At 35.4% G+C, this 25,289-nt stretch overlaps 1 protein-coding gene across 1 annotated transcript in view; it reads left to right on the top strand.

Moving 5' to 3' along the window:
- The window catches only part of IQUB (IQ motif and ubiquitin domain containing), a 47,938-nt gene extending 24,708 nt beyond the window's left edge, over positions 1 to 23,230 (top strand). Inside the window, exons 7-12 of the mRNA XM_008570773.1 lie at positions 1,153 to 1,328; positions 8,930 to 9,100; positions 14,073 to 14,249; positions 16,846 to 17,094; positions 19,297 to 19,482; positions 22,498 to 23,230. Of these exons, the coding sequence (XP_008568995.1) occupies positions 1,153 to 1,328; positions 8,930 to 9,100; positions 14,073 to 14,249; positions 16,846 to 17,094; positions 19,297 to 19,482; positions 22,498 to 22,680 (1,142 nt within the window). The 3' untranslated portion in view covers positions 22,681 to 23,230. The remainder of the gene's footprint in view (positions 1 to 1,152; positions 1,329 to 8,929; positions 9,101 to 14,072; positions 14,250 to 16,845; positions 17,095 to 19,296; positions 19,483 to 22,497) is intronic.
- Positions 23,231 to 25,289: the final 2,059 nt, after the last annotated feature.

Here is a 25,289-nt window from a genome sequence, read left to right as displayed (position 1 = left end):
AGAATTGAATGGAACACTTGTTAAAATTCATATATCAGAGCTCAGAAATTTTGATTCATTTAAGTTTGGGTATGACCTTGCAATTCACATTTTATGATGTAGTTTAATTTTGAGAATATGGTATTACTTTTTAGATGAAATGAGTTCATTCAAATATTGCTCTTTGGCATTTTATGGTTTGGTCTCAGTATATATTTCATGCAAATCTTTATTGGTAGTAACCAATATTTTAAAATATCCTAAGTATTATTATGACATAATACATTGGTTTGAGTAAAGAGTAAATGCAATTACCTTATAACATTTGCTGCTATGATTTAGGGTTTTGTAAAGAAATGGGAAATGGTACCTAAGTGAACCAAGGAAACAGTTGAAGTCAGCACTTCTACATAAAACTGTCAATTTGGGTTCCCAGGGAAGGAGACATCAAGGTGGAGTTAGAAATAAAAGAAAAAGGGGAGAGGGAGAAGGGGAAGGCAAGGAAAGTCTTCAGATTGAGGTGCGGTTCGACACCTGTGGAAGATGAGAAGGAAGGAAAGAGGATTGAGTATGGATAAACTCAAACTGATACAGCTCTGAAGAAATCTAAGCCAGCCCAATGATCAGCTTTGATATGACTGACTGCAGATGAATTTATTGTTGGGTAGATATGGCCAGTCCCTGATTCCCTCACAGTTCGGTTATTGCTGAGAGCCTTGTGGCCAGAGTATGGCCTCTGCTCCAGCACTGCTGCAGATCTGAAGTGCTGTAGCTGGCACTGTCAGCTATCTTGAACTCCTCATGACAGGTGCTCTCTTGAAGGGAGGAGACCTTAGCAGCGCACATTCATGGCTGCCACAAAACCGGTTTTTTTTTTTCAATGCTGGGGAGTATGCATGCTTACTTGGAGGCATAATTTGACATTATCTGTATTTATTTCCTTTGGCTTCTTCTTGACTCTGCTTTTATTGCTTTAAGTCTTTCACCCTCCATTCTATCCAACTTTATTCCCCCCACACATCAGTTGTACAACATGAATGATTCTATTCGTGTATAATTTTGTGTAAATTGATGCAAAAATAAAATGCCTCTTGTCAGGGTGTGATGGTAAAAAATGCTCTATAAAGATGTGGGATTTTAAAAACTCAAGGGTCTTTCATGTTTTTCTTGTAGTCTGGCGGCAAGAACAACTTACACACATTAGCCAGTCTTTAACTGGAGCTGAAAGGAAAGCTGCTTTGTGTGAACTTCTGGAAAAAGAAACCCAGATAATTGCTTCCATTGGGAGACACAGACACATCGCTTATTCGGCGAGGCAGGAAACAGCAATACAAGCTTTTCTGGATAAGGTTAGTGAAGTAACTATTAATTAAATATGAATGTATTCTGAGATTAAGAATGTGGAATAATGAAGTAAGGGAGAGACTCACGTTGTAATAATTTACAAAAAAAATTTTTTTTTAAAACCTGAGTACGGTTCTGTAGATTAGTCCTTTTGGGAAGCTGTGTGCTTTTTTGGGGGATGTTACTTTTGTTTGAAACGTTTTTAAAACCTCTTTTTGGGAACTTCCTTCAAAGCCTTTTGTAAGCTACAGCATTCATCCAAAATTAATAATTTTATATATTATTCTATACTAATAATGTAATAATGTGGTTATTATATAATTTAATAATAATTACAGTAGCTATTTGTTGAGTGCTTACTATGTGATAGCAGCCACTTACATAGAGTACCTCATAAAAGTCCGATGAATTAGATCCTATTATTGTCTCCACAAACCTACTGCCAAAGGCCACATAGCTGTTAATTTTATTTAGCATTTGATGACATATTTCTTTAAATTGCTTATATATTTTTCTTCTTATGTAGCTTTAGATTTTAACTGCAGCCTAGAATAAAGATTAACAAGTATCATGAAATTGGCATGTTCTTAAGTAAAGGGTTTGGCCATGAAGGAAAAGGTGGAGACAACTTCCAGTGACTATTCATTTAGACATAGGCTAACTATATAAATTAGAGTTGCACACTCTGATAAAATGCAAAATGTTAAAGTTACAAAATGTCTGGGTCTGGGGTACCTTGATAGTAAGCAACCTGTGAGAAATAGCTATAGACAAGTGTTTTTGCTTTGGCTTGCCTTGTTATTAATTGCAATTTCCGACCAAAAGGATATACAGTTATTAAAAACCATGAAAACATGCAATTAAGGGAAAAACTGAAGTAATTACCCTTTTGTGGTCAAACTGCCTGTTTGATATTGAATAGCCTGTTTCCATAGTGACCAATTTCCTTTTATAAACCTAATCTTTAGAAACTATTTAAAGTTAATCCAGCCATGAGAAGAAAAGGGATGCATTTCTCCAGAATATTAGCCTGTGATGATTCTAGTTCTGTGATTCTTATTATTTGAGAATATTTGCTCTTAAAAATGTTTTTTTGATATTGTAAATACCATTCTCTCATCTTGCACACTCTCCTATTTGATTTCAGTTTATCTGTGGCTTTGACTACTAGCTATATCTGGAAATCCCTATAGTTCTAAGACATACCTCTCTTAGGAGCTTCCAAGTAATATATCCAATTGCCTACTGTCATTGCTCTTTGGACATCCCAATAGAACACCTCAAGATGACATGACATACCCCTAAGTCATATCATCTCATCATTCTTGCCCCCCCCACTTCCAAACTGACACTGTTCTGTGACACTCACATTATCCGTCTCTGTGAATGTTTTATCATCTATTCAGTTGCTCCAGACAGACACCTGGGTCTTATTCTTGACTTCTCCATCCAGCCACCAATCTGTTTTATTATTTCAGGGTCTCCTTAATTTTTTACTTCTTCCTTTGCAAACCCATTACCATTGCCTGTAGAGAGTTGGCTCTGCCATGGAGCTCTGATGACCTGAGATGTATCAAATAGGCCATGTAGGTAAAGACTTGAACCACAACTAATCTCAGTCTTGTCAGAATGCCTTGTGATTCTCCTAGAATATGAAAGGATGGGAGGTTCTGAGGAGCTGCCCTGTAGCAGCCTGCCTCCCTATCTCCCCCAGGGGGATGTCATGAGACAGGCCTTGCCTTGTTTTGTGTTGTGTGTGTGAGCTCAACACTGATTTAATTGAATCTGGATTTCCTTCTCATCTGGATTACTTTATGTTTCTAAATTGGGCCTCCAGTCTCATTTTTCAACTCCCTCATCCATCATCCATACTGCTTGCCATAGTAACCTCACTAAACACAACTCTGACCCTGTCCCTCCCCACTGTCCTCATGGAACAAGGCTTTTCATGATCTATTCTCTGCACACCTCAGTCATCCCACTGTCCTCTCTCCTTGCACACTATACTCGCTGCTCCAGCCATGCTCAGTTACTTGCACGTCCCCACATGCTCTTAATGCTCTTGCATCTGGTGTTGCTTCTACATAAAACATCCTTTCCTTCCTTCTTTAGTAGCCAACTACTCACTGCTTAGCACAGTGCTTATTGATAGCACAGACTATCAATGAATGCTTATAGAGGAAGACAGGGAGGAAAAATAAGGGGCAGAAATTATGGTTGTGTAATTTTATATTTTAAGTATCATTAAGAAATTATATAATATAGATATTGTCATTTTAAATTCTTGAATATCTTAATTCTAGGAAAGATGAATCTATAAGACATAATATTCACATTTCTCAGGAGTCATATTTCAAACTAAACTTATTCCTTTAGCAAGTTGCTTTATCTTATCTGGCTTTATCACTGGGAACTGTGTTCCTTTTATATCTGAATGTTAACCTCACCAGAGAGGATAGCCTGGACCCAGGGCAAAACAAGTGTTTGAAGGAGCTGGAGACTTCTGAGTGTCAGTGGACAGGGAAGATGTGTGGCCCCCACCCTTCCTTATTTGAGGCTGGGCCTTCTACAGGATTTCCCACTTGTGCTATCATTGCTGCTTGCTGTTTCCTATAAACAATTTTACATTCTATTTTTATGAGTACTTACTTATTCAATGTCTATTCTTCTTGATGCACTAAACACTGCCCACCCCAAGCCCCATGTCTAGCATTGTCTCTAAACATTTTTTGAAATTATATATAGAGTGTCCATAAGTGGATCAAGGCCCAACATATAAAAGCAATTCTAGAGCCAATTGAAGACCACTACCCTTTCTCATGAGGTATAGCACTCTAAGAAGGCCTTTATGTAAATATCACCAAAAAAAAGATGAGATGGAGAAATTTGTTCACAAGAATTCGTGTAAGGCAGGAAGATCTGTTTTTTGTTTTTGTTTTTGTAAATACTTTGATAACTTGTTGGAGTAAAATCTGAGGCCCAAAAGGACCCTGAAGGTAGGAAGAATTGCTCTGTGGCAGGAATATGGAAGTGTTTGAGTACTGCCCTTGAGAGAAAGCAGAGTGAGGAGATAGTTGGCAGTGGGGACGCAATGTGACTTTTTGTGACCTCTTTAGTTATGTTAGTAAATAAATTAAATATTAAATATCAGGTGAAGTTTTTTTTTTTTTTTAAGGGAAGAGGGAACCAGAGAGATGAACTGGTCTTCATGTTCAAGACTGATGAACATGATGAAAAGATGAAAGGACAGAAGAATGAGGGAAGGATGGAAAAGCAAGTCACAGGAACTTATAGAAATCCCAGGAGAAGGCTTTTTGTGGGTCACGGGCTTTAGAACTGGAGTTCTAAACCCACAGTTACCCCACATGATAAACCAGTTAATTTCATTAGTCCCGAGGCTAAATTCAGGGGGAATGGATATTTTAGTTGATACAAAGAATTTTCCCTCAGTTTTGACCAAAATGCTGTACTAGAGCAAGAAAAGCACAACCACAGAATGGAACAACTACATGTGAGGAAACAACCCCGGTCTCTTTACATAGCCTGGTTAGTCCAGTCCTTAAAAATAATGACTAACAGTGACTTTCAGCCTTCTTCTAACCTATTACGGTAAATTAAAAACTCATTGCTATTCTAAAATAAAATCATTCTAATCTCCTTTTTGTATATGATGTCATGCTAAACATCATAGAAAACAATTAAGTAAATTTTATAGTCTTTTGTCATAAGTACTTATACAACATCTGTTCCTCTTTATGCTTGTCCACTGCTCCCACTCCCATGCCTAGTATTGTCTCTAATATTCAGGAGCAGTTGGTGTTGATTTCATAAAACTTGATTGAAGTAACTTATCATTCTACAGGTTTTTTTTGATTGTTTATAATTAATCCTTGAAACTAGACAAGGTCAGAGTCTTTTCAGATATAAAAACTAACAAATAACCAGAGCCATAATGCAAATTTTAAGGTATACATTTAGCAACATGACATAGGTAAAGACAGGTAAAGAGAAATATTTACTTTCCTATAATTTGGAAATAACTTTGGAGAATAAAATTTTGTGTTTTGGTGTGTTTAACTTCATTGAGTCTAACTACTATGTGGTTTATTGAATGAATATTTTATTTTTTATTTTCTTATCCTGAGCATAGAATTCCTCTGAATAATGAATATGATTTTTTTAATTAGTCCTATCAAGGCATTGAACTAATAAGTTATAAGAGATTCCATACTAAGTTCTCATTCTTAACAAAGGCTGACTCTAAAGATTTTTTTAAGCATTAAATAGTTAGTAATTTTAACACATCAAACATTGACTTCCACAGGTTATCAAATATTAAAAACTCAAAGATTGACAGAGGTGAAGAAATTCAGGTCAAGAAATTTGAATGAAGAAGTGTCAGCCAGTTTCTAATATATCTTGGGTGTTCTTTATCCAAACTGTGTGAAGAGACTATTTAAATTTCTGTAAGAGAAACTGACAGAAAACTTGACCCTAGGATCAAGGCCATTTATTTCTTTGATTCTCTTTGATTTGTATACCACTTCTCACAATCACAGGTTACAGACTGCAATCCACATTAGCTGTATCATTTAAATGTTTTTTTGCTACACTCAGGTGGCCAACAGCTAATGGGACGGAAAAACACAAAGGCCTGTTTCTGAGCACTGCATTAAATAGGGCTGTCATTGTGGATGAACAAAACCCATTTGCTGTGTAAAAGAAAAGTTGATCACTCCCCAGTAGCTTTTGAGGGTTAAGGTTATTCTTAATTTGTGTCCCTAGAGACTTGAGAATTAATTTAGGAGGAAGAAAAATTCTGCTCTCAGAGTGCAGTTGTTTCTTCTCTTTTGTTTAAATCTGCTGCTCTCAAGGTTTTTGTTATCTCACCACCTTTCCTTCCCAGAAATGTGTCTTCCTGCTATTCTTCTGTTTGTCTCTTCCACAGTCTGTGCTGTCTCATTTGTTGGCAGCTAAATGGAATTTATTATGCTCCTATTTTCTGAAGCAAGTTAAGAACACGATTGTTGTACATCTCTTGTTATAGCCAAGGCTTTCAAATAAAAAAAAATAGGAAAGAAAAGTAAGCAAAATTGACATTTTCCTACCTCATATTCCACCTTAAGGACTGGAATAAAGAAGCCTAGACTTGAAGACTAGGTTATCAGCGTTGGCAGAAATAAAACAGCTTTGCTGAGCAGATATTTTTATATCTTCTCAGTGCCAGGTCTAGGGAACTTGAACTTTAAATGTAGGATTCTTTGATTGTATCATTCAGTTCCCTTTAATCTGACTAAATCCTAATTAGATACTATTTTCTTTTTACCAATTAAGTACTTCATAGCAACCCGTACGACTGGTCTTCAAAAAGTTCATACAAAGATTTGTATTATCTCTAATTCCATTTTTCCACAAACTTTTTGAAGTACCCTTGTATTTATTTGCAATCATCAAGCATACTCACCCGTTATATTAATTACTTTCTTACCTTTACATCTCATGAGATTTGAGAGTTCTTGAAATTAAGACAGTTTTTTATCTACTCAGTGCCTAGTACACTGACTAATATACAGAAAACACAGTAAGTATTTGTTGAATGAATGAATGAGTACTGTAGGCCCTGTGAGACATACAGAATTACATGAGAAATTTATTTCTTACAATTTTTTGGGAGAAATAGAATTAACAAACATAAAACAATTATAGAGCAAAACGAATCCAAATTTCCTTGCCTTGAATGACTGAAATAGTCACTGCATACTTGTATGTGTGTTTGTGTGTTAGTGTGTCTTTACAAGTGAAATATATCACAGGATTTCAGATTCAAAAAAATTGCATCCAAAATTAAGACATTAGTTAGACTTCAGAATATTGCAATATGAAACTTAGCCTAAGATTGCTTATTCCTTAACACTTTTAAAAAGATCTTTAAAATAAGCATTAAACTTCGATAATACTCTGAGGCTTACCCAAAACAAGGCTATATCCACTGAGAAATTATTTGATTTCTAAGTGATAATAATTAAATAAGATATTTTATTATTGGGCTATTTTTCTTTTATAACTCTTTAATCAATTTTACTTAATTCTGTCAGTCTGCTAATTCATAATACATTATTTAATACTACATTTATGCACTAATAATATAAATTAATTATAAGGCTGCAGCTTCTCATTTACTGTATTAAAACTAGAACTAAGAATCTAAAGTTTCTGACAAAGTTTCCTAGCTCTGAACAACATTCATTTTAGCTTTGATCAGAATATTATGCTATTATTTTGAAAATATATCATATAGGGCTATTTTTAAGAGCTGGCTTTGCAGTTCTTAATGTAATACAGTTAATATTAAATGTGAAAAATTAAAGGTAAATTGATGTTATAATTAAAATAATACTGTCATTCTAAATACAACCTTTTGTCTCTGGCTAGTCTACATTCTTGAGATTTGTTCCAACACACAGATCTTGTATTTAAACTTTAAATTATATCACACCTAAGATTTAAATGGTTGCAAGCATCACATAAATTGGTCTACAAGGACTGCAAAGCAATGACCAATTAGCCTACAAAAATACCTAACATTTGAACAGTTAACAATCATGATTAACATGGCCTTGTTTCTGGAAGATTTTAATCAGGGGAAGAAACTGGGCAGCTTTATACCCTATAGTAGAAGAACAAGTAGTAAGTTTTCGCTGTGAAATTTCTAGGTGAATGCATCTATCTTCTCTAAAAATCTCAGTAGGAGGGAACAGAGGCATTGGCAAACACAGAGTACCATCATTAAAGATTATCCTGGTGTCCCCAAGCCTGTAGAGGACTCATTCCACCTCCTGTCTCTGGTCTCTGAATTCTTAGTCTGGAGTTCACAGATGAGGTTCAGGGCAAGTGAATTCCATCTTTGGCCCTCAGTCCAGAGGTGGGCTAGGTTGGGACACATCAAGCCAGATTTGGAAATAGGAAGTGAGAGTCTTAGCCATCATCAGGAGGCAGGGACCACAGCACTGCTAAGATAGCTAAATATAGCTGTTCCACTATGGACAACTGCTTTGTGAAGAATTTTGAATTTGTTATAGATTTATTTTTATAGGCCACCCAATCATAACTCACAGAGTCCCTTTTTGGTATATCTTGAGGTCTAAACATATATCCTCATGTGTTGAGGATTGTCACAATTGCTCTACAAAAGTTGTCTTCTATTGGTAAGGAAGGCATGATGAAGACACACTTTTACACACTCAATATAATTAAACCAGGCAGATAATTTATTTAACATTCTAAATAGCATCATTTTCCCCCCCATGGTGTTAACAAATAATTCCATATACTCATTAAGCCATTCAGCATGCCATTAGTACAAATTAGTAGCAAATCCTTAATCCTGTAGAATGTTTGCATGTCTACAGACTGAACAGTTCTCCACTTTTTTTTCTAAAATGTTTTAATTTTACCTAGTCTATAAATTCTTCAATTAATTTTCTTGTTTTAGTGATACTTTTAGTCAGAAAGTAGATGATATTAACGTAAACTCTTAGTAGAACGAACAAAATTGTTATTTTTAGCCTTTAATTAACTGATTATTAAAACATAATATTTTTTTAAGTGCTCAGCTCCGAAGATATGGAGAACATCTGATGGAAAAACAATTGAGATGGATACACAGTTCACTATCAGAGCCAGAGAGCTGCAAAACATCTATAAATGCATTATGCTAAAAAATATCTCTCAAGATGAGAGGCTGGATGTACTCTTAACACTTAAACACACTGTGAAGGTATGTTACCTTTCTTTTAGTTTGGGGGTAGTGTTCACTATCAGTAAAAAAAAAAAAGTTGAGTACTAAAACAAGCAAAGTGCTTGCTTTGCCTTAAGTAATTGTAAATATTCTTGATAAATGTTTATAAATGAATTTTTATTTTGTCCACTATATTGTTTTGGTATTGTTTGGGAAGGATATGGTTTATGCACTAATTTTACCTAAAAGTTCTCAAAATATATATTAGGATACATAATAGATGTAAACATAGCATAATAGTCTAAATACAATATATTTTCATGCAATGAATGTAAATATACGCAAATATATAGTATGAGATTAATACTTAACTCAGTTCAATAAAACAGCAATTATTGTATACATATTTTGACATTTTTCAATTAATAATTTATTTTTAGCAGTTTTAAAACAGTACCAGTGTATGTTTTTTTCTTGTTAATTATTGATTTTCTTTGTTTTTAAAAGATTAATGAAAACAAAGTTAGTGGACTTCACAGGTCAGGTTTCCCCAGGAAGCAGACTCTGAGATGGGGGTTTGTGTTCAGGAAGTTTACTGGAGAATACTATCAGCCTACCTCCTGTGAGGGAGTAGAGAAAGCAGGATTGGGCAGATGGCTTTAAACTGTGGTGGAGTCTTAGTAATGACTTCAGCCAATTTCACAGGGAACTCTGAAACTGGGAAGGCCCAGTTGTCCTGAACTGAGGCAAAGGGCCAGGACTTTTTACTCCCACATTGACAGTTTATTGGATGTGGCTGCCCCTGGAAAAGAGATGTGACTTGGGATGAGGCATCTGTCTACATCAGAGGGCAATTCTCAGAAAGGGGCTCCATTGAGAGTTGTCAGCCAACAATTGGCCAAGAGGGGAAGAGTAAGTTCTTCCGATCTACATACAGCACACCCTGCGCATACATACTGCTGCTTGAATCCACTTGCTTTACGTCGTAAGTTTTGGGAGCAGCTCTTGCAGATTTGGATAGGCCCTTTTTCCTTGAGAAAATTACAGGAGCAAGATTAATGAGAAAAACTGCAGCCCCTGTTGTAGTCATTGACCACAGATTACTATGCTCTTCTCAAGCTGAGGCTACTAGACATCTATTTACTGTCAAAATCAGGCAAGGATAGATCAAGAAGTGTTCATTACCTGGGTGTCAAACATACTCTTCCCTGTCCCCATTGGGTAATAACAGCCTCACTCCTTTTTGAAGATCAGAGTCAATTACCTCTATATGCATGATAACACTTTTTTGTCCCCAAGTTTCTTGGCTTGAGGAGCCTGGACAGTAATTGTAGCTTAAAGTTTAATAGGACTCTTGCTTCATCCTCTTCTACAAGCATATTTCCTTCAGGAATTAGGACCTCTAAACTTAAAGAACTCAAAGATGCAGGGACAGGAAGCAAAATTCTCCAAGTAGCAAGCAGGGCCATTTCTAGTTCCATCCCTTTTGTTCCCAGAATAGAGCAGTTTAAGGGGCTCCTTAATCATGTTAGCTCTTATCCCACAGATCATGAAATCAAGGGTAGGGAGGCTGTGCCAACTAACAAGTATTCCATTCCGATTATTTAGTCAAGGTCCAGGGAAATGAACTATGCACTGCTCTGTGATCCCAGTAGATCCATTGTTAGCTGGATGTGGGCCAGGACTCCATTTATTTTCATAAAATAAATGGTGTCTTAGACTTTCATAGTGTTTAGGCCTTTATACTCTCACTTCGATTAGTTATTTGATTCAGGATGAACTTGAGAAGAAAGCATGACCTTAGATGAGGCAGTTCTTTTCAGCTGTTGGCAGCTACCTTCAGCCAAGATGACTCTCTTTAGTGGAGGGCAATCTCAGAGAAAGGCTCAGCTGAGAGTTGTCAGCTGCTACAAGCTGCAGCTCGCAGACCGAATGCTTCAGTCCTCTAGTGGGGGTAATCTGCACAGCACACCACAGCACTCACTACAATGCATATGTTTTCTATATTCGTAATTAAAGGGGAAAACCTTAGTATCATCAGGACCATTGGTATAGATTTTGTGTTTTATAGCTCAAATTGAAGGTACTATTTATTGGGCATATATTATTATCAACATAAGTGAATTATATGGGCAATTGAGCTAAAAATATTTGGTTTCTGAATTGTACTTTTTAATTCTTGAGGTTAATAAGACACTTGCCAGATGATCACTTTATTTTATGAAATATAGATATAGGTTGTTTCTGAATGATCATCTGTATGAACCAATTAAAGTTTGTATATAAGCAGTGCATTGGGTGATAGCATAGTCAGTCTGTTTTGATCATCAATATAGCCCAAATTGCCAGAGCATGCGTAAAACTACACTACTACAATTGTTGGGTTGAGTCAATAGCTACGCTAATTATATGGCTAGGCATTTCATAACTAAAGCCAAAACATTTCAGTATTTTAGTTATACTAAATTTCCATTTGTATTGTCAGGGCTAGGGCTCAGACCCTTCAAACCCATTGTACAGTCTGGGTCACCAGACCCCTCACTTGTCAGGCTAGGTCACCAGACTCCTCACACACAGTTCCATGCTAGGTATTTGGGAAAGATCCCGGGAGCCATTGGCAGAAGACACAAGCACAGTCCTCAGAAGTAGCAGCAATAGCAGAAGTAGCAGCAGCAGCAGCAGCAGTGGCCTCTTGGAGCACCCCAGGGGCATTGGCAGCAACAGCCTGCAGCAACAGTATCAGCCTTCCTGTAGCCCGCCAGGGATGGGGGGCCCCATGGATCAGAGCCACTCATTCTTTATTCTTAAGTCATGACCCAAGACACCTAGGTGCACATGCTCAATTACATTAGAAATAACCAAGGAACACCTGGGCACATGTGCCTATTTACATCAAATGCTCAGCAAGATTCTGAATATCTGAGGAGCCCTGACCATTTTCCTTTACTTTCCCTACAGCATGTAAATATACATATTCTAATAATAATCCATGGTTCACTGTAATAACTGAAAAAAATATCAGCCATATTTAAGTCCATCTAAATGAGCTACATGATTACAAGCCTGAGAATTTCACAAGCCTATCTCTTAGATTCCCCATGTGTGTTCTTTGTCCCCTAACTACAAAGAATTCGTTTTGTTGAGTAGACACAGGGCCTGGACACATAAAGCTCTTAAGACACAAATAGTTGAATAAATGGTTCTTGTTGAGAGACAAGTCTCCACAGATATTTTGCATTTCTGCCCATCTTGAGAGCAGAAGCATTGACTCCCTTTGTTCAAGACTACCTTTTCACAGATGTTTGTGTAGTGACCAGCCTTGGAAGACAGAGATAGTTGGGTGTAGAGGGAGAAGCCATAATAGGTCCAGAGGTAGGAAATAAGCATGATGTTTATGGAGGGCAGTAAAAAGGCCAGAATGGCAAAAAGAGAGTGTGGGTAGGGAATACAGTAGAAATCCTCTTACCTGACATAATCAAGACTAGTAGCTAGTTAATTAAAAAAGCCAAAGGATGGACTCGTAAAAGATAAATCATGCATATCTTAGTATGTTTAACCTAAAATATTCATATGTGCATTTATTTAACAATACTTTGGTGAAGGATTAAGGTCTTTAACCATGACTGAGATTCTGATTCTATTCATTTATGGCTGCACAACCTTAAATAAGTTATTTAATATTTCTGAAAATGAGTTTTGTCATTTGTAAAATTAATTGCTTTGAAGATATATGTGTATATCTATTTATCTATCTACATGAAAATATATATACATACAAATTTAAAAATATATATATATATCTCAGTGCCTTACAAATAGAGAACCCTCCATAAATGATAGGTATTATTTTGATGACAGTTGCTAATACAGACCAGTAAATCTTAAACCTGAGTACACATTAGAATCACATGGAGAGCTCGAGAGAGAGAGAGAACAAGAGAACGTGAATGAATATGAGAATAAATGAAAATGATATCTATGCCCCATTTCAGAGCAGTTAAATTAGATCCTCAAGTGTGAGGGCAATATTAAAATATTTTAAAATGTACCTCCAGGGTCAAGGACCACTGATGCAGACTCTTGGATTAGCTTTACCAAGTAGTATGGAAGAGCATTATTTTATAGTTACATGTATTACGGTCTGACTCCTTCATTCAAATAGTTTATCTTCTGGTCATCCCTTGGGCAGTTGGAGGAACTTCTATTTTACTACTTATAAATACTTCTGTATTGATCATTTAACTCTTACCTGCGGCTTTCTCATTCAACCATGCTCATTCTTAATACTTTATTAAAAAATTATTGTGAATGATAATAAACATGCAGGAAAATACATAAAATGTATAGTTTAGCAAATATTAAACAGAGCATTGCCAACATTTCCAGTGTCCCCCTTTCCCTTCTAATCGCAATCCCTCCTCTTGTTTCCTAGAAGTAACTACCATACTGATTTTCATGGTAGTCATTTCCTTGATTTTTCTTCATAGTTTACTACCTCTGTATAAATCTCTAAATAATATGGGTTAATGTTGCTTATTTTTAAATTTTATTTAATGAAATTATACTATATGTATTATTTTGTACCTTGCTTATTTTGCTCAAAATTAATCTATAAGATTTAAGCTTGTTACTGCATAGAACTATATAGTTCATTAATTTTGATATATTAGATAATATTCCATTGTATGAATAACCCATAATTTGTTTATTTAATCAATTTATTTATGGATATCTCATTGTTTCTAATTTTTGGCTACTGTGAACAATAGCTCTATGTGCACATTTCTCTAAAGCGTATACGAGTAGATTGCTGGGTCATAGATAAGACATATCTTCAGTTCTACTATTAGATAATGCCAAATTTTTTCCAAATTAGTTGTACCAATTTATAGTCTATCAGCAATGTTTCATTTCTTTTGGAATGTAGCTTTTGCTTTGCTTGGGTAGTCATTTTGAAAATAAACAGTGATTTTTAAAATTTTTCTGATGAATGTTTTCGTGTTTCGTATAGGAACATGAGTGTAAACTGACTCAGGAAATTCTAGAATTGATTGACAGAGAAGTTGACCTTACGATGAGAGGAGTAAAACATTATAACCTTGAAGGACTCAGAAAAAGAATTGCAACACTCTTTTTTTATTATATCAAAACACCTCTGTTTAATCCTGAAGCTGTTAGACACCTTAAGGTACTCTACTTTTTTTCCTGTATTTCCCCCCCCAATCCTAAAATATGATATAGTAAATTGAAGTATATTCAAATTTTGCTTTAACAATTTACTTGGAATCCATATGGAAGATCATCTTATTGGTGGAATCTTTTTTGAATAATTATTTTTTATGTTGATAAACTTACTACTCATTTAACTTCTTCTGTGCCTGTATTTCTAACCTTAATAGTTTCCTAATCTCTGAACCAACTTTCCAATTGAGTATCATTGCATTATGTTGAGTGCATCGTGATCTCTCACACCTTCATGCTTTTGCATGTATTGTGGCTCCTACCCGGAATGCTATCTCCTATTTCACCCAGCCAACTTGTATTCATTTGTTAAGACTCAACTCTCATGTTGTCTTCTTTATGAGACATCAGAGAACGTTAAATTCTTTATTTTTGAGATTCCATATTGCACCTTGTTTGTATTCACATAGTTATAATTATTACTGAACATATCCACGTAGCTATTCTGAGAGAACTTCAAACATAACATCTATTTGAATTAAACTACCTTCTCCAACTCCAGCATGCTTAGGCTTCTGTGGTGATTTTTGCTCTCTGAAGCCAAGAGAAATGTTTCATTGTCTTCTTAATGTGCAAAATTATTTAAGATACTTTTAGTAAAGTCTAGGAGGGTTGCTAAAGAATTATAAATAGTGCTTTATTTCAATGATTATTTTAGAGTTATAATTTATTTGAGAAGCTGTCTAAACATTTTTAGCTTTTTTGACAAAACAAAATCTCAATATTTAGTTAAAACTTTTAGAGGAATAAAAATTGTTTAATTTTTATATGCTTTTTAATTGATTTTTTAAAACAATTATATTGTAAAAGGAATATTAAAATATAACAAAGGTCCAAGAGAAAAGTTGCCCATTACATTATTTCTTATTCAAATCAGTGTTTTATTTGTTCAAGGTACCTTCTAGTCCTTATCTATATACTTATGCAGTTTATATATATTTGTAGTAATATAACTGAATTTCAAATTCAAAACTTCTACATAATGTTATGTTATTTTCTTCACTTTTTAATTTTACCTTTGGTAAAATTCACTCTTTCTGGCAAGTTGTGACAGGGGATTATATGGTAAATATTTAAAATCTACCTTGAATAAAAGAAAAATATTACAGAACATTGATGCCCATTTTCTTCTTTATAAACCATATTTTTGAAAGTTTCATATATCAAATGCCAACTCTGTTGCTGCTTGATCTTTCCTCTCCTGGAGGCCAGAAGTACTAATGTATCATAAGTTAGGAAAGATTGGTTTATATACATCCTGATTAAGTTTGTGTTGAAAATGTTCACTATTCATTCATTCATTCATTCATGGTACTTTAGTCCATAAAGGATCAATGGATTGATTCTTCTGTGTTAGAATTATTTCCTCCCTACTGTTTTAGATTTTGAATTTCAAACTTTGAAAATTTATCATTGAACTAATGCAAATTTTTTAATTGGTTATGAATATTCATGAGATCCAAAGCTGATTGTCACCCCTTGTGCCCAAGATGTGAAGGCTAGATCCATATTGGCAGCATGCCCATTACCACAAATTGCAATTGTACCCCATATCCCCCACCCAATTATCCCCAACCTCTCTCCCTCTTCCCCTTTCCCTTACTCCACTTTGTATCCCTAGGTATGTTCTCTCCCTCTGTAAGTCCAACACACCACTGTGGCTTTTCTTTCCTTCCTTCTTTCTCTCTTAGCTCCCACTTATGAGTGAGTACATGCAGTATTAATCCCTCTGTGCTTTGCTTATTTCACTCAACATAAGTGGGAGAAAATTTTTGCTAAATATGCATCAGACAAGGGATTAATATCTATAGTGTACAAGGAACTAAAGCAATTACACAGTAAAAAAACAAATAACCCAATTAAAAAATGGGCAAAGGAGCTGAATAGACATTTTTCAAAAGAAGACATACAAATGGCCAAGAGGTACATGAAATGCTCAACATCACTAGTCATCACGGAAATGCAAATTGAAACCACATTGAGATACCACCTCACCCCAGTTAGACTGGCTATAATTAAAAAGATGGTGAATAACAAATGCTGGAGAGGGTGTGGAGAAAAGGGAATGCTCCTGCACTGCTGGTGGGACTGTAAATTAGTACAACCACTATGGAGAACTAATACAAATTTAAGATAAATGAAATGAGAAGAACAATTGTTTAGTGTGCTTTTATTTATATGTGAATCTAACTATTTCCTGTAGGAATAATTAATGTAAGATAGCACCATAAAAATCTAAACTCTCCTTAAAAATAGGTGCTGAAAGCCTCTGCCTACTAATTTTTTTTCAGTCAATTTTCTGAGTGGCACATTGTGGTTTGATAAAAAAGGGTTGATGAATAATACGTTTTTGGTATTTTGGCATGGTAAATAAATACTGCTTGAAATTTAAATTTTGTATAGAATAGGAAGTTAAGGGATAATATGACTTTTAAGATTAACTAACTTTTCATTTCATTCTAAAATAAGTTAGGCCTTGGTGCTTCTGTTGGTTAGTATTTAGCCTGGATTTTATACCTTTCTTTCTTTGTTTTACAATTTAGGTCCCTCAAGACCCATTGAAGTTTTACAAGAAGATTTACTTCTGCCACAGTTGCCAGCTCTATTTGCCTTCCACAGAGTTTGCAGTCTCATCCACCTCACACCGTATCTACCGGTGTCGTAACTGCATTAACCTTGAGAATGAGGCTCAACAAAGAGAATCATTTTTGAAGTACAAGTGTTTACTTCAACGGCTCTATTATACAGAAGCTGGTTATGAAGACGATTCTAAAATTGCTTTCTTGATGCAGGTATGATCAATAAGGGGTGCCAGTCATGGCTGAATTCTGTGTCTATCAAAGAGTCTGTCTTGCAATCTTATGTGTATGTGTGTGTGTGTGTGTGTGTGTGTGTGTGTGTGTGTGTGTGATTGTTTAATGACTGTCTATTCCACTAGACTGTAAGCTCTGGGAGGGCAGGACTATGCCTTTTTTCTCCTCCTGCTCACCATTATGTCTCTATAAGCTATTACAGTGTCAAGTTCATATAGGCCTTCAATATTTTTTGAATGAATGAATGATTTTTTCAGAAGCCGAAGTTGCATATAAATATACTAGTGTTCATGGATAACGGTAATAAGTTGTATATACTCAATATGACCATGATGGTAAATAATATGAAAAGTAAAAACTAAGACTCAGAGAAAGTAAAATAAAACCTTAGGGAACAGCTTTGAGTGGATACTTGTCTACTTAAATTATCTATATAATACCACCCACAACTGGAAAGTTTCTGGCAGCTGTTGTAGTATTATCTTTTCTAGCATTACGTAAAAGCTAGATTGAATTAGTTGATCTTAATATATTGAATTAGCATGGAGGTTTCTCAAACAATTACAGATAGATATACCATGCGATCCAGCAATCCCACTTCTAGGTATATACCCAAAAGAATGGAAATCATCATGTTAAAGGGATACCTGCATTCCCATGTTCATCGAAGCTCTATTTACAATAGCCAAGATATGGAACCAACCTAAATGTCCATCGATGGATGACTAGTTTGAGGACAATGTGGTATATATACACCATGGAATACTACTCTGCCATAAAAAAGAATGAAATTCTGCCATTCGCAGCAACATGGATGAGCTAGGAGAAGATATTGTTGAGTTAAATAAGCCTGGCACTATATATACACCATGGAATACTACTCTGCCATAAAAAAGAATGAAATTCTGCCATTCGCAGCAACATGGATGAGCTAGGAGAAAATATTGTTGAGTTAAATAAGCCTGGCACAGAGGAAAAATACTGCATATCCTTACTCATAAGTGGGAGGTAGGAGAGAAAGAAAGAAGGAAAGAAAGACCACAGTGGTGTGTTGGACTTGCAAAGGGAGAGAGCATACATAGGACTGCACAGTGGGGTGGGGGAGGGGTGAAGGGGAGAGAGGTCAGGGATTGATTGGGTGAGGGACATAGGGAATAATCACAATTTGTGGTAATGGCCATGCTGATAGTATTGATCTGGCCATCACATCTTGTGCGCGAGTGGTGATGGTCAGCTTTGTACACCATGAATATGCATAACCAATAAAGTAAAATAAAAAGAAATTCACTATTGACAGGAAACTTTTGTTCATACAAGTACATAATAAAGAGTGTAAGACCATTTTGTAACCACTCAAACACGTATAACACTTGCAATTATATGAAAAGAATCTGACAGCTAAAAAAAAATATTGAATTATCCGTTTATGAAACACCGTAGTAGCTGGTGGTGACAAGTTCTTTTTTTTCTTTTAACTATGATAAATCGTTTAGGTTTTTCCATGAATTTTACAGAAAAGATTCCTGGTTTCTCACACAAGCTTTTTAAAATAATGGTTCTTTTTTCTTTGCTTATTCTTTGTGAAGTTTGCCCTTCTCTTGCAATTATAAACTTATATATGCAGACCTCATGATAAAAATTTATTCCAAGAGTTTTAGCTAATACAGTTTAAATTTTTAAAAATGTTTTAAACAGTTATTTTATTTCCCCTTTTACTCTTTTCTATTAAAACAACAGTCTTTTAATTAACACTAAGTGAATTAGTAGATCTTTATTAAATATCAGCTTTCTCATTTGTAAAATGGCCCTAAAAATCCTTAAAAGGTTTCTATAATGGTCCTGAGTATGATGATAGCTACTAATGAATTTTTGAAAAGTATTTAATACCATATCTCTATTAAGGCTATATTAAGGTACAATTATCATACTGAAAAAAATATATAAAGCTTACTCTGAATTAAAGATGGGGTCGTTACTGTGAGACTGATAAAGCAGTTTAGGCAGAATGAACAGAAGTTCGGCAGAAAATAAAAGGCTGTGTGCCACTGAAACCTCATAAATAACGTTTCAGTTTAAAAAAATATATACTAAATATAATTTTTTTCGGAAGTAATACAACCATCTTTAAAAAATTTATGTTTAGAAGGAAACATTATTTTTCGAACTTATTTTGGCATGCAGCTACAGGACATTCAGTTCCTAACAGAGAAGATCTGGGCATCCCAGTCAGTACTCAGTGCCTCGGATGATCTCAATGACCTGGTCATGGTCAGATGGGATAAGTCCCTGGAGTGGTCCCCCTGGAACTGCATTCTTCTTACCAAAGATGAAGGGGCTGCTCATCTCAAGCTAAAAAATATTGAAGAGGTAAGAAAGTTAAACTTTATTTGGGAAGTTAATCATTGAAATTATTAGAGATAATTTGACTGCCTTTCAATACATTCCATACATCATTTAAATACTTCCAATGGCTTAAGAAACAGAACTCGTGGATTAGCAGTAACAAAATATGTAAATAATATGTATGGCGGAGATTAAAATTAAAAGGAAGTTTAAGCATGTAAAAGATAACGAGATTTGAATGTATTACAAGTACTGAAACATGATACACTCCCTCTTAATAGCTAGTTTAAGCATAATTCCATAGCAAGTTCCATGAAGGCCGCGATTTTGTTTATCTTATTTGTGTCTATATCTCTAATGCCTACAATTGTCACAGACTAGGAGTTTAATAAGTATTTGCTGAATGAATAAATAATTATTAACACCATATGGCTATCATGAAACCCAGAATCTGTCCTCCTTTGATTAATCATCATGAGTTTTCCTAAAAGCACACTCAATTCTCAAATAAATTTTGTTTACAATTTTGTACTGTAAACAGCAATCATACAGATGGGCTGTATTTCTGAAGTTTCATTTTTTATTTGCTTATGACCAACTAGGATTGGAGAAAGCACTGCAAAAATTAAATAACATTTAATTTCAGTAATTTACAAGTGGTAATCTGTGAAACATTTTTGTGAACAAAATTGAGGGGCCCCTGATGAGTTCCTAGAGAGCTCCATTTGCACTAAGCAAGCCCAGGATCCCAAGAGCTGATACTGATTCTCTGCCTTCCATTGAGTAAATTGCTGCACCTTTAAATCCATGCAAGATGTCAGCTCAGGGAAAAGAAAGAAACAACGTCAAATATAATAGTCATTTTGAGTAGTGCTATTCCCTCCCTGTTTTGGGCAGGGAAGAGGAGGAATGGTGTAAATAGAAGAAACTAGTTAAATTTTTAGCTTTTTCGAATACTTTTTGAGAGTTGTAAGAAGCCAGGCTAAGAAAAAATTCACTCTAGGGATTGAAAGAAAGGGCAGCAAGAAATTGAAGCTGTGTTAAATGTTATATTTAGTAAACTGAGCTGCCTCATAAATATTTAATCACTGGAAGCATAGCCAATACTAGCAATATCATTTCATCTAGGATCCACAATGAGATGAAGTTCATTCCCAAAGCTGATATTCCAGTGCTTCTTCAATTAATCCACATAACTCCCTTTGTGTATTTAATCAAATTACTGAAATATCAAATTAAATGTTCTATTCACATGCATTTCTAATTCCAGGATGCCAATCTTATTGAATTTCTATAAATAGATGTAAGGTTCTCAATCAGCCAAACTCAAAAATATTTGCATTTTTTATGGTTTGGGTCTGTCATAATCTTTTAAGTATTAACATTTAGTCTAGTTAAGAATAGTTTATATCTTGTAGCAAGTTAAAGCATTTCCAGAATTTCCTTAATGCAGGGACATATGCTTTCTCGGAAGGTAAAAAATATTTGAAAGTTAAAATAATCTTGAATCCCTTAATTATGACACAGATTATAGGAAATACATGAAAAAAGATTTTTGTGAGGCAGATTGATCTCTCATAGTGTGCACATTGGCCAAAGTAGGAAGAATTATGGGCTTCAAATCAGCAGTACTGACCCAGTTCTTCCCCATCTCTGTCACCAACAATCTGCAGGACATTGAGATCTGCCATCTTTGCTTCATAAATATTTATAAAGATTAGCTAAAAATGTAGAATCTGTAAAGAGAACAAAAGTAGGTCTGGTTTTGAATTCTGGCTCTATCATTTACGATATTGGGCGGGTTTGTTAATGTCTCAGTGCTCCAGTTTTCTCATCTATAAAAAGGGGATGATGTATCTCATCATAGGGAAGCTTTGAGGACTAAATAGACCATTATTTAAAGTTGTCAGCATAGTGTTTGATATGAATCAACTTAGGTAGTAACTATGTATATAAAAGTACTTTAAAATTTTTTGGTGGGTTTTTAATTGTAATAAAAATATCATTATTGGTTTTAAAAAAATCTGAACAGAATAAAAGGTCATAATATAAAAAATAAGTCTCCTGGGCCGGCCCCGTGGCTCACTCGGGAGAGTGCGGCACTGGTAGTGCCGAAGCTGTGGGTTCAGATCCTATATAGGGATGGCCGGTGCGCTCACTGGCTGAGTATGTGCTGAGGTTTGCAATCCCCTTAATGGTTAGAAAAGAAATAAAAAATAAATAAATTAAATAGATAGATAGATAGATAGATAGATGGATAGATAAAAGAAAATAAGTCTCCTGATAACCACCCATCCCTATATCCAAATTTCAGAGATAACTACTATGTCTTGTGTATAATTTATTGAAATCCTCTTATAAGTTTTCTATATACATGTGAGTATATATTCTTTTTTTGAAGCATTTATTTCATGTTAAGTTATTCTGCAACTTGGTTTTTAAACTTTACTTAATAATAGTTATTGAATCTTTCTGTATTGTATTACTCTTTAAGAGTTACTTATTATTTCTTAGAATATATGTAACATAATATGCTTATTTTGTCTTTAATAATAATTTTTGGTTCTATAACAGCACTTTGAAAACCTGTAAAGTTCTGCACATGCATAAATTAATATAGTATAATAGAAATGTGTTCATTTTCCTTGAATGAAATGTGGGCTAAGAAGTGGTGGAACAAAGACTAGTTGAAAAGGATGAGTATTTTAGCCAATTTAGCTAGAATAAAGGCTAAGAAAGTTGGGCACATGACACCCTATATGAAATCAAGCCTCCAAATACAAATGGAAGAGAGAGTGAATATTTGGTTGGTCACTAGCAGTGGTTTGGACGTAGAGAGATCAGAAGGAGAATCAGGGAAGGCTTCTAGGTTAGAGCATTATAGAAGCTGAGCTCTGAAAGATGAAAGAGTAAAAAAAAAAAAAAGTGTATTCTGGGCTGAAAGAACTGATAAGCACAGGCAGTAAGGCAAGACAGTGTTTTTACCTGGCAAAATATATCTGTGACATTTAATAGAATTTGATTTTCTTTTCTTTGCAGGGATATGGACGTTCATTTATTCACAAGATCAAACACAAACACATTCTGGCTAAGAACTATTTTTCTCAGATTCCAGTGCTGGCTTCATTTATACTTGATGATGGTGAAATAGAAGATATCAGGAGGAATCGTCGCTCAGACACAACACCTAAAATTATAGAAATCCAGAGGCCTTGTCCTTAGAAGATCCAGGAGTATTTGTCTGGTGATCGGTATATTTGTCCACTGCTAATAGAGTAAATACAGAGGTCACACAATATGGAAATAGAATTTTACCCTTTTATTAATTTCAATTGTTTTTATTTTTCATAGTATTACAAGTGGTATGAAGAGAAAACATCTCTATATAACTGTTTTATTGTTAGGCAATTAGTGTTAAATCAAAATGCAATTTTGTTACTGAAATTAATATTTTAAAGTAAGGAGAACATTTTATTTTTACATATTTTCAAATTACATTAAAAAAAATTTCGAGTGCATTATAGTTAAAATCCAACAGCTAAACAAAAACTAGGGTTAATTTTTAAGCCAAATAATTTATTTTAGGTAAAATGTACTTAGAGGAGAGTAATCAACATATGGATGGGAGGAAATATTATAGAATTCTCTTTCTTGAAAATATACGTAGGATAATAGACTTTATATTTTATTACAGGGATTTGAATCTTCCTTTTATTGTCCACTTTTACCTTTCATCCTTCTCATAATCCCAATAAAACAACTGAAAACAAAATATCTGTATTCCATGCTAGAAAATAAGGTAAACAGTGGAACTATCATCCTGTGGGAGAAAAACTCCCTGTGGGGTAATGATGAAACTCTGTAGGAAGAATAAACAGGTTAAGCAGACTGTAACAACCCCATTCTCCAGTAAACCAAAGGAATAACCTTGACCACATACAAGGGTACTCCAAAAAGTTTACAGAAAGATTCGCATTATCTTTTAGTCCTATTTTTCCATGCACCTTTCGAAGTGCCCTGGTATACCTCGTATGTCAGGGACCTACAATGATGAACAATGGAGTGTTAGTCCGTCTTAAGAGGAAATAGATGGCACACTCAAAATGGCATAACTGAAGGAGAGTTTATTTACAAAGGGGCTTATGATAAGGTAAGATGTGGGCAGAGTGTAGGGAAACTAAAGGAATAGTGCAAGAACCCAGGGCCAGTATCACACGCGCTGTCTCCACCCCTTGTCTCAAATGAACTTGGTGAGGGAGAAGTCTGGGAACCCATGGAGTGTGAAGATTACCGAGAGGATCATGGCCAGCTGTCAAGGGAACAGCCAGCCCTAGGTGATCTCATGAACCAGAGAAGTGAATACTCGACTTCACGCTTCTCCCTTCCTCCAGTCTTCCGCTTGGGTTTCCCATTGGCAGAACCCAAAAGGAGAACAGGAGTAGGAGCCTGTTGACATAATTCACATGGCTTCAAGGCAAAGAGCAGAGGAGATAAGGGGAAGAGCAGATCGGAAGGGTTAAAGAGAAGGTATTCAGACAGAGAAAGAATTAAAAGTGAAAATCTAGAATTCAGAAAGCAATATTTTGCACACACACATGCACACACAACATAATTATATATACATATAGACTTACATAATTTTTCACCTAATTCCAATCAACAATCAATGAGGCTGTGCTTTCAAGTTTACTGATCAAGAAATTCAATCTAAATATTTGTCCTGTATAAATATCTGATAACATCTTAGGAACACATTTTCTAGGATGTCTGTGATTTTTCTTTACTTAATGAAAGCATAGCACACAGCAATTGTTCTTAAGGACCTAAACATCAAGGAGGAAAGTGGTATAATGCCGTTATTTTCAAGGTTTCATAGACAATCCAGACATTCTGGGAGCTTTCTAAACCATAAATTACAGATGAGACTAGATTGAGGACCATTCTGATCCCTGATAAACTGGTGACAATTTAATACAGACAAATGCAAGTTTTCACTGGAATGTAAATGACCGGATTTTCGCGAGACCTTTCAGGAGAATCCTATAGCTCAGAGAAGGAAGGGCTGGGACGCAGCAGGGAGGGATGCAGAGGGAGGCAGCGAGGGCGAGACAGCCAAATGGGGCAAGGAAACGATTGTGAAGCAGCTGCCTGCAGCATTCAAAAATAGGAATGGAAGACTTGTCACTGGGGGGTGGGCAGGAAATTCGAGGTGTGAAAGGGAGAAAGAGGTTGGGATATTTATTCCCCTGGCTTCTCCCATCTGCTGCTTGGTCTGTTGTCAGTGGCTGCATTTCTCTACCTGAGCCTACAGCTCCAGTGGGGTGGTAATCCCTGCTACACCATGACTGTCTTTGAATTCTGCAAATTGTTCTCTCCCTTTCCTTCTTTAGTTTACTGTTGATAATGGCTTTCTTTTGTAGCTAGGTTTACGGTACTTCAGTTTTTTCTGTTGATTTTCTTAAATGTTGTCTTCTCCTTTGTAAATAGTCACTTTACTAAGTACTTCTCAAGCAGTTTGAGTGTGCCAACAGGTTCTTGCTGACCCTAACCAAAGGAGTAATTGGTGCCAGGAATGGTACCAGGAAACTGACCTTGAAATGGAGTCCTAGGCTTGGGTTGTTCACGTATTTGAAGAGCTGTATGGGTAGATTTCCTTGCCTGGTGGAAATGGGACAGTGGTAACATGCAGCATGTGGTAGCATCATGGTTACTCAAATTATCACCAGCAGTGGCATAGCATGGGATGCATGTGGGGGACAAAGCATAAGGAGATCTAATGGCTGGCATAGTCACTTTGATGACAAAGATTGTGGTATAGGATGGACATTTCT

The sequence above is a fragment of the Galeopterus variegatus genome, unplaced genomic scaffold, assembly GCF_000696425.1.
Source record: "Galeopterus variegatus unplaced genomic scaffold, G_variegatus-3.0.2 Scaffold630, whole genome shotgun sequence".
In the NCBI taxonomy this organism is placed as follows: domain Eukaryota; kingdom Metazoa; phylum Chordata; class Mammalia; order Dermoptera; family Cynocephalidae; genus Galeopterus; species Galeopterus variegatus.
The sequence above is the reverse complement of the archived record's forward strand: the minus strand, read 5'-3'. Positions and strand labels throughout refer to the sequence as shown.